We start from the raw sequence: 10,149 nt of genomic DNA on the forward strand, positions 1-10,149 counted from the left end.
CCTGCCCGTGGCCCCAGGCGAGGACCCGTAGGAGACACCCTGCCCGTGGCCCCAGGTGAGGACCCGTGGGAGACAGCCTGCCCATGGCCCCAGGGGAGGACCCCTAGGCTCTCACCCCCAGCCTGGGGCCAGCCCTAGCCTCATGCCTTAGTGACTTTAAGCATCCTTCCCTCCCTGGGTCCCAGCTTCCTCCTGGGAAGGCCAGGGTGGAGGGCCCCTCCCTCAGAGGTTAATGAATGACCAAAGCTTCAGGAAGAAAAGCACAGTGGACACGGCAGGGTGAGGCCTCCTCCCCTTCAGTCGCAGCTCCCCATCTGGCAGACTCAGAAGCCTCCCTCCGTCTTGCCGGGAGAGTGGCCAGGCCAGGTCCAGGCCCCTCCTGAGGAGGAAGACAGGTGAACCTTGGGCTCTGCTGCCAGCCTTGTCACGCTCCCACAGAGACACCTGAAGAAACAATACACTGCCAAAAGCAGCCTGTTGGCAAAGCCAGGCGAAGCTTCAGGGGAGCCTGGTGTGGGGGCTGGGCAGGGGCAGGCGACACCCACAATGCATTTCAGGCCTTCCAGGTGTCGGCTTGCCCCCAGGTCCCACCCACCCGGCTGTGGCCTGATAATGTGGGCAGGTAACGCTCCAGTGCTGGGAACTGAAGCAGGGCTACCCCCAAGGACCACGGTTTCCTGGAGAGACGGCCGGCCTCGGGGGGTGGGGGCAGGCAAGGGAGGCCACCTGCAGCTTGAAGCTCCTGGCCCAGCTGGAGCAAAGCCCTGGGACTCTCTGGCCCTGAAGCACCAGCCTGAGGACACCTAGAACCCAGCTGGTGGCTGTGAAGTTTCAGCAGGTGCACAGAGATGAGAGATCTGCTCAAGCTTGTCCTGACACCCAGTCCCCAACTCCCAGGGCTCACAGCGCCTCCAGGTCTCTCCCAGGGCTCTCAGCCCAAGCTCCTTGCTCGAGACACCCACACGTTCCGGGCTGTTAGTGGTGCTCTGAGCCCGAAGTGACCACAGGGCGAGGAGAGCCAGCTACACATCCCCCTGCCTGCCCCACAGCCCCTCCACGGACACAGGGCCGGGTGGGAAAGCGGGGAGTGAAAGTCCCTGAGCCTGTCCTGGGAACCTGAGTGAAGGAGGGCGTCTCCCATATCCTCCAAACCAGGACAGGCACCCATGGGAAACCCCGACCACCCACAGAGCCAGAAACCAGGGGCACAGAGCTGTTGCTCCTCAGCAGGCTGGGAGGAGCTGAGGGGCTCAGCCAGCCCGCCAGGCCTCTCCACTGCCCACACCCAGGCGTTCCATCTCCCAGGGACCTTCACCAGGCCTGAGCTCTGGGACAGAGGAGAATTTCCTTTGCCATCTTCCAATGGAGTAAGGTTTTTTTTTGAGACAGAGTTTCGCTCTTGTTGCCCAGGCTGGAGTGCAACCTCCGCCTCCTGGGTTCAGGCAATTCTCCTGCCTCAGCCTCCTGGAGTAAGGTTTTTTTGAGGGTCTCACTGTCACCCAGGCTAGAGTGCAATGCCATGAACATGCTCACTGCAGCCTCAGCCTCCCACGTACTGGAACCGAAGGCGTGTACTACCATACCCAGCTGAATTTTTATAGAGACGGGGTCTCCCTTTGTTGCCCAGACCAGTCTCCTGGGCTGGAGGGATCCTCCTGCCTTGGCCTCCAAAAGTGCTGGGGTTAGGCGTGAGCATTGAGCCCGTCATGGAGCCATTTATGTATGTATGTATGTATTTTGTTTATTTATTTTAGTTAAAGACAGGGTTTCACCATGTTGGTCAGGTCGGTCTTGAATTCCCGACCTCAGGTGATCCGCCCGCCTTGGCCTCCAAAGTGCTTGGATTACAGGCGTGAGCCACCATGCCCGGCGTATTTATTTATTTTTATATCTATCTATTTTTTTTTTTTTTTAGAGACAGGGTCTCGCTACCTTGCCCAGGCAGGAGTGCAGTGGCTATTCACAGGCGCGATCCCACTACTGATCAGCACGGGAGTTTTGACCTGCTCTGTTTCCAACCTGGGCCGGTTCGCCCCTCCTTAGGCGACCTGGTGGTCCCCCGCTCCCGGGAGGTCACCATATTGATGCTGAACTTAGGGCGGACACCCAAACGGCATAGCGCACTACAGCCCGGAACTCCCAGACTCAAGCGATCCTCCCACCGCAGCCTCCCGAGTAGCTGGGACCACAGGCAGGCGCCACCGCGCCCGGCACCACGGAGCCATTTAATCGGGGACACGGTCCTCGGGGAAAGCCGCCTTTCATCTCTAGATGTGCCACGCTCAGAAATCAGGAGGCACAGCCCCCAAAAGAAACAGGAGCTCAAAGGAGCAGTATTTCAGGGAAGGGGAGGGGGTGGGGGCCGGGAAGTTGGGGAACAGCAAGGATCAGCTGCCGGGCACCGGACGTGTTAGCCCCTCCAGCTGCCTGGCAAGGACTCGGCCCACACGGCCGTCGGGAGCCCCAGGCCACAGAAGCCAGGGCAAGTCCTCACCATCTCCGGGTGGGCTCCACACCCGCGCCCCTAGCCTGCGGAGACCCTGAAGGGAAACACCTTCTCCCCGTGGGACCGCAGTCAGGGACCGGGACCCTCAGGGAACAGAAATCCAAAGGCAGTCCGGCAAGTTTCTGAACAAGAGGGGAGAGGGGCGCCCAGTCCCCCTCAGTGCCCCGGACCACCAGGCTCCTCTGCCAGCTGCGAGTCCCTCCTCCCAGAAGCAAGGCCGGCTGTGGAAGCGGCTGCATCAGGGCTGGTGCTCACTGTGGGAGCCATGATGTCCCCGGACCCCGCTCCAGGGTCTAACAACTTTCTCCGGGCGCTGGCCCTCCCCAGGCCGGACCGGGCCGCGGAGCTCCCAGCCCAGCCACTCCTCCCTCCCAGCTGGAGTCCGGGGCAGAGTCCCCCGGCCCCTCCACTTCCCTGCCCAGAGCACGGCGGGCGCTCTGGACCTGAGCGTTTTGCAAGGAGGAGGGAGGGCAGAGGGCGCTCCAAGGGGCCGACGTGGTCGAACCGGGTTCGGGGGACTGAGGGTCCCGTCCGCCTCGGCCCCTCGGACACTAAGCGCCGCAAAGGGCCACCCTGAGCCCCAAACTCCCGCCCTGCGCCTGCGCCAGGTGAGCGCACAGGTGCGCCCGGGAGAGTCACAATCCCGCCCCGCCCGCCCTAGCCCCTGATGGGCCCCCGGCCCCAATGGCGGCCCGGCGCCCATGGTGACCGCCCCGCGCCCCCGAAGGCGGCCCCGCGCCCCCATGACTGCCCCGCGCCCCCGATGACCGCCCACGCCGCTCGCTCACCGCTCTTCCTGCTGTCGCCGGCGGCGGAAGGCGGGGGCCGGGCGAGCAGCAGCAGCAGCAGCGGCCCCGCCACCACTGCCGCCACCGCCTCGCCCCAGGTCCCGGTGCCAGCCCGGCCCATGGCTCCGCGCTCCGCCCGGCGCTACGCGGCCCGCGTCCCGCGCTGCCAGCCCCCGCCGCCGCCCTGGCAGCCTCCGCCGCCGCCGCCGCCTCTGCCCCCGGCGCCCATGGCCCGGCCGGTCCCCGCCGCGGTCGCCCCGGGCACTTCCGCCCTCAGGCCCCGCCCCGAAGGCCCCGCCGGGAACCGGGGCGCGGACGCTGGGAGCGGGGCGAGGTCACGTGGGACGTGCAGGGTCGGGGGGCGCGGAGGGGGCGCGCGGGACGCGATGGGGACACGCAGGACATTGTCCCGAGGCTTCCGCGCCAGGTGGCCGAGTCCCAGCCCCGCTCAGCCGGGACCTCCGTAGCGGGCGCGGGGAGCCCGCGGGGCGCAGAGGCTCCGACCTCCGCCCGGACCGAGGGGGGCCCGCGCCCTGCCCTGCCCTTCCCCGCGCGCGTGGGCCTGAGCCAGGCGCCTCAGCACCGGCACCCCCGGGCCGGCCTCCCCACCCTCACGCCGCAGAGCCGCCGCAGGTGCGCGTGAGATCCACGCGCGACGCCCAGACCAGAAGGCTGCTGTGCCAGGGACTGTGGCACCCGCCCGCGGGGGCCGTTCACACGCGTGCGCGGCGCTTACACAGGGATGGATTCCCACCGTCAAGATTTAAGCCTAAAAAAGGAAGCGATGAAACCTGGAAGAAAACTCGGGGAAGCTGTTTCCATCTTGGGGACGAGGCGGCTTTTCCAAGTGTGGCGCGGAACCCACTCCGTCGTGGGTGGGGGGACGTCTGCAGAGCAAAACTGCATGAGCGAGGTCGAAAAGACGAGCCCCCACTGGGAGACGGGGGCACAGCCTGCAGCTCACATCGCAGAGCTCACCTTAAACGACCGTGCCAACGCTCCCGAACGAAACACGCGAGGACAGCTGCCCGGGATCCGCGGATACCCTCCCTCAGCGCAGAAATGCCTGTTAAAAACCGTTCCAGCTCCCTGGGAGGCTGAGGCCTGAGAATCGGGGGGCAGAGGTTGCCGTAAGCGGTGATCTCGGGTCACGGCACTCCAGCCTGGGCGAGACTCCATCTCAAAAACAACGATAAACCGACAAGCAAAACAAAAGGGTCCTTCCCAGGATGTGATTGATGGCAAAAGAGTTAAAAAAAAAAAAAAAAAAAAAAGGCCGGGCGCGGTGGCTCAAGCCTGTAATCCCAGCACTTTGGGAGGCCAAGGCGGGTGGATCACGAGGTCAAGAGATCGAGACCATCCTGGTCAACATGGTGAAACCCCGTCTCTACTAAAAATACAAAAAATTAGCTGGGCATGATGGCGCGTGCCTGTAATCCCAGCTACTCAGGAGGCTGAGGCAGGAGAATTGCCTGAACCCGGGAGGCGGAGGCTGCGGTGAGCCGAGATCGCGCCATTGCACTCCAGCCTGGGTAACATGAGTGAAACTCCGTCCCAAAAAAAAAAGAAAAAGAAAAAAAAAAAAAGAAAATCCCACTAAAGTGACTTTTTTTTCTCCTTCACCTAACACATGGGCAAATAAAAACTATACTGACAGGTGGGACTGGCCAACAGACGCTGCCTGCAGCAGGTGGAGGATGTGGGAGCTGGTGAGAACCCCTGGACTTGACCCCCACAGGGGCCCTTCTCTGGGGAATTCCACCTCTGAATTCTCCCTGCAGACACATTCACCTCCGCTCACTCGTGTGGCACCGCCTACATGCTGGTCACCAGCCGGTGGTACATTCAGATCATTCATACCGGGTCGGGATGAGACGGATCTCTGGCCCAGACAGGAAAGACAGGAAGCTGTGCTGCTTGGAAGTGGTCTACCAGGTGCAGCAGCAGCTGAAGGAAATGGGCAGGGCAGTGTGTCCAGAGAGCTACCACTCGTGTAGAAAAGGGAGAAAAACACGTTTCATTTGTGTGTGTCAAAGGCAACCAACGTCTGGAATGACCCAGCACCGGCTCCACTGGCTGACCCTGGGGGCAGAGAAATGGGGGTGGCCGAAGGGACTATACCTGTTTGCACCTTTTCAACACGCTTGGGTGGGGAGGCTTTACTGAGCAGGGGGAGGGGATGCCGAGTCTGGGGGCCCAGGCCCCTGAAGGCCAGAGCTGCAGAGGTGGAGGGTGTTGGCCGGGGAGGAAGGAAGCCCCAGCTGAGCCTTACAGAGACCCTTTGTCTCCTGGGAATCCCAGCTGAGCTGTCCTCTGCCTCGGTTGGGGGGTTGGGGGTATCCCAGGTGGTTCTCAATTTAAAGGGACAGAGATTAGACTGTGGATTTTGCTGAGCTGAGTGATTTTTTTTTTTTTGAGATGGAGTCTCTCTGTCACCAGGCTGGAGTGCAGTGGCATGATCTTGGCTCACTGCAACCTCCGTCTCGAGTGTTCAAGCGATTCTCCTGCCTCAGCCTCCCAAGTAGCTGGGATTACAGGCGCCCGCCAATGCGCCGGGCTAATTTTTTGTATTTTTAGTAGAGATGGAGTTTCACCATCTTGGCCAGGCTAGTCTCAAACTCCTGACCTCGTGATCCACCTGCCTCGGCCAACCAAAGTGTTGGAATTACAGACGTGAGCCACCATGCCTGGCCTAATTTTTGTATTTTTAGTAGAGACGGGGTTTCACCATGTTGGCCAGGATGGTCTCGATCTCTTGACCTTGTGATCCGCCCGCCTCGGCCTCCCAAAGTGCTGGGATTACAGCCATCAGTCACAATGCCTGGCCACTGAGCTGTGATTTTGGTACGCTGTGCTGGGCTGCACCCACCAGCCAACTGGAGTCAAGCAGAGACGGCAGCCATGGTTAGCACCAGCGCTGGGGACTGCTCCATGTGACCCAGTCCCTGCCCCAGGCTGGGCTGCCTACGACCACCACCCTCCCCTGAGTGAGTCACGTTAGTTTGAGGTTCCTGTACCCCAGGTTCCCCACGAGAGGGGGAGAGATGCAGCAGAACCCCCACTTCCCGCACTCCAGCTGAGGGCTGGTGGACTTCTGGCTGGGCAAGAATCCCCAGACGGAAGTCCAGCGACATCCGCTAAGCAGTGTTGGCAATGGAGAGAATTCTGTAACAGGAAACTGCTCAATCACACGCATGGCCGGGAAACAAAACAACCGCTTTGTCAAAAACAGCACACGAAGTCCTCGCCACAACAGGCGCTCACACTTTGCTGGCAGAAATGTGAGCCCCCCAGAACTTTTGAAAATTACTGTGGCAACATTAAAATGTAATGGAGAGGCTGGGTGCAGTGGCTCACGTCTGTAATCCAAGCACTTTGGGAGGCCGAGGCGGGTGGATCACGAGGTCAAGAGATCGAGACCATCCTGGTCAACATGGTGAAACCCCGTCTCTACTAAAAATACAAAAAATTAGCTGGGCATGATGGCACGTGCCTGTAATCCCAGCGACTCAGGAGGCTGAGGCAGGAGAATTGCCTGAACCCAGGAGGCGGAGGTTGCGGTGAGCCGAGATCGCGCCATTGCACTCCAGCCTGGGTAACAAGAGCGAAACTCCGTCTCAAAAAAAAAAAAAAAATACAAAAAAAATTAGCCAGATGTGGTGGCGGCTGCCTGTAACCCCAGCTACTCAGGAGGCTGAGGCAGGAGACTCCCTTGAACCCGGGAGGCAGACGTTGCAGTGAACTGACATTGCACCCCTGTGCTCCAGTCTGAGCAACAGGGAGAGACTCCAATTCAAAAAAAATCAAAATTGGCCAGGCACAGTGCACACCTGTAATCCCGGCTACTGGAGAGGCTGAGGCACGAGAATCGCTTGAACCCAGGAGACAGAGGTTATAGTGAGCCAAGATGGTGTCACTGCACTCTAACCTGGGCGACAGAGCAAGACTCTGTCTCGATAAACAAACAAACAAGTAAATAAACCCAAAGGTCATTTTCCAACCAAAAAAGTAGGAAGTACTTGCTCTTAGAATTTTGAATGAAGGTTAGGTTTTTTGTTGTTGTTTTATATTTAACATACGGCAGTGTATGGGTTTGTTTTTTTTTTTTTTTTTTTTTTGGAGACAGAGTCTCACTTGGTTTTGAGGCTGGAATCCAATGGCACCATGGCGGCTCTGGACTCACTGCAACCTTTGCCTCCCAGCTTCAAGTGATTCTCCGGCATCAGCCTCCCAAGTAGCTAGGATTACAGGCATGCGGCACCACGCCCAGCTAATTTTGTGTTCTTATCACAGTCCAGGTTTCTCCATGTTGGTCAGCTGGTCTCGAACTGCCGACCTCAGGCGATCTGCCCACCTTGGCCTCCCAAATTGCTGGGATTACAGCGATGAGTCACCGAGCCCAGTCTCTCTTTTTTTTTTTTTTCCAAATGGAGACAGGGTCTTGCTCTGTCACCCAGGCTGGAGTGCCGTGGAGCTCACTGCAGCGTTGACCTCCTGGGCTCAAAGGATCCTCCTGCCTCAGTCTCCCACGTGACTGCGATGATGGCCCAACGCCACCACGCTGTGGAAGGTTCTTATTTATCACCTTTTGTCTGAGCAAATGAACGCCTGTACTGGGTGTGGTGTGAGTGAACTGGAGGATGAAGGGCAAGGGCGGTGACCGCACAGCGCTCGCCCTGCAGGGAGCCTGGAATGACGCCAGCAGCATCGGAGCGTGCAGCCACAGCAAGTGTCCTTGTCCCTTCCAAGGGGTGGGGTGAAAGGTGACAGACAGATGGCTGCCAGGGCTGGGGTCTAAGAGCTGCTCTCTGCTTTGAGGGCTCCCCTAGGCATCCCTCGGCAGTGTGCCTGGGCTGGCCCGGCCCAGGGGACTGAGGCTGTGCTGCGCCCCTCCTTGCAGAGGGAGCCCACCCTTCCTGGATCCTCCCACTGGGAGCTCAGCAGAGGTGAAGGAGGTCTAGCGTGTGCACACAAGGAACTCCAACACGACAGGAAAGAGAAACGGAAACAGAAAAAAATATGTGGTGAAGAAATGCCCCATATCTTTTTTTTTGAGATGGAGTCTTGGCTGGGCGCGGTGGGTCACGCCTGTAATCCTAGCACTTAGGGAGGCCGAGGTGAGTGGATCACCTGAGGTCAGTTGTTCAAGACCAGCCTGGCCATTATGGTGAAACCCCATCTTATAGGAAAAAAAAAAAAAAGAGATGGAGTCTTGCTCTGTTGCCCAGGCTGGAGTGCAGTGGCATAATCTCAGTTTACTGCAACCTCTGCCTCCCAGGTTCAAGCGATTCTGCTGTCTCAACCTCCCAAGTAGCTGGGACTACAGACGCGTGCCACCATGCTTGGCTAATTTTTGTATTTTTAGTACAGATAGGGTTTCATGGTGTTAGCCAGGATGGGCTCTGTAGGGCTGATTGCCCCTCAGGGTCGTGGGGTGAGCCTTATGCTGTGCTGAGGTGCAGGATCCGAGAAGTAAACAGACAGGACACAGAAGTACAAAGAAAATGCAGCTGGGCTCGGGGGGCCACGCCACCTATAAGCGGAGTCAGGCGAGGCCGGCGAGTGGCTGGCGAGGCCCTGAATGTCCAGAAGCGTGAGTATTTATTGTGTTCAGTTTAGGGGGCAGGGCAGTGAGTGAAATCATCTCTAAGGATAGTGATAGGGTTGCAAGCAAGAAAACAAGGGGTCCACCCCCATTAGGTCACCTAGGCTAGGAGGTGGACAGCGCGCAGCAAGGGGCCCGTTCCCACGAAGGCAAGGGCCGTGTGCAGTAAGGGGTCCACCCCCATTAGGTCACCGAGGCTCGAAGGTGGGCCGTGCGCAGTGAAGAGGGTGCAGTGCGCAATACCTCTATCTATGGGCAAGCTACTTCTAAGAAGATTTATGGAGGATGCTTTAAGTCACACAGTAGTGACAGAGCTGCCAGGGTTACCGCCACCTGCTGGCAGCTTCCAATGGGTTCTATGGGAAGATGCTTTTCGAGCAGCACAGTAGCAAGAGCTGATAAAGTTCAGTCACCAAGGTGGATTGCCATTCTGAGGGCAGCCTTCTGCAAGAACTGGAGCAAGGTCCTACAACTCCTTTATCAGGAGGAGTGGCTCTCGCCCCAAGCCTGCCATACAGCGGGTATCTTTCCGATACTGAACGCTGCCGCCTGGGCCACGGATTCTTGTCCTGGTGTAACTGTTTTCCCTTAAATCATGCTCTGCACTGTGTCCACTCTAGGCATTCCTCCGATTATGAACTAAGATATAATTATAGGTATATATGTAGGGAAATATTCTTTAGGCACTCATACTATCAACTGTTATATGATTATATATACAGGATTATATAAAGGGAGACTTCAAGCCCTGTTTCTATAAACTAATATATGATTATGTAAAGGAAATACAGAAGGAAATAGCTGAGTAGTAACACTATAAAGTGAGATATTCCTCAAGCCCTAACTGTGCCAGGGCTCTGCTTAGCTCTCATTCCTCGGTGCCTGTATGGGGGGTTACCCACAGGGCTCGATCTCCTGATCTCGTGATCTACCCACCTCGGCCTCCCAGGGTGCTGGGATTACAGGCGTGAGCCACTGCACCCGGCCTGTTTTTTGTTTGTTTGCTTTTTTTTTTTTTTTTTTTTGAGGCAGAGTCTTGCTCTGTGGCCCAGGCTGGGGTGCACTGGTGTGATCTCGGCTCACTGCAACCTCCACCTCACGGGTTCAAGCGATTCTCTGCCTCAACCTCCTGAGTAGCTCGGATTCCGGGCACCACCCCCATGCCCGGCTAATTTTTGTAGTTTTAGGAGAGACGGGCTTTCGCCATGATCTGCCCACTTTGGCCTCCCAAAGTGCTGGGATACAGGCAC

At 58.3% G+C, this 10,149-nt stretch overlaps 1 protein-coding gene across 1 annotated transcript in view; it reads right to left on the minus strand.

Annotated features, from left to right (window-relative positions):
* PGAP6 (post-glycosylphosphatidylinositol attachment to proteins 6) overlaps positions 1 to 3,539 on the minus strand; it is a 9,842-nt gene extending 6,303 nt beyond the window's left edge. Inside the window, exon 1 of the mRNA XM_032269365.1 lies at positions 3,295 to 3,539. Within this exon, the coding sequence (XP_032125256.1) occupies positions 3,295 to 3,415 (121 nt within the window). The 5' untranslated portion in view covers positions 3,416 to 3,539. The remainder of the gene's footprint in view (positions 1 to 3,294) is intronic.
* Positions 3,540 to 10,149: the final 6,610 nt, after the last annotated feature.

The sequence above is a fragment of the Sapajus apella genome, unplaced genomic scaffold (assembly GCF_009761245.1).
Source record: "Sapajus apella isolate SASKATOON/1434 unplaced genomic scaffold, GSC_monkey_1.0 scaffold192, whole genome shotgun sequence".
Lineage (NCBI taxonomy): Eukaryota > Metazoa > Chordata > Mammalia > Primates > Cebidae > Sapajus > Sapajus apella.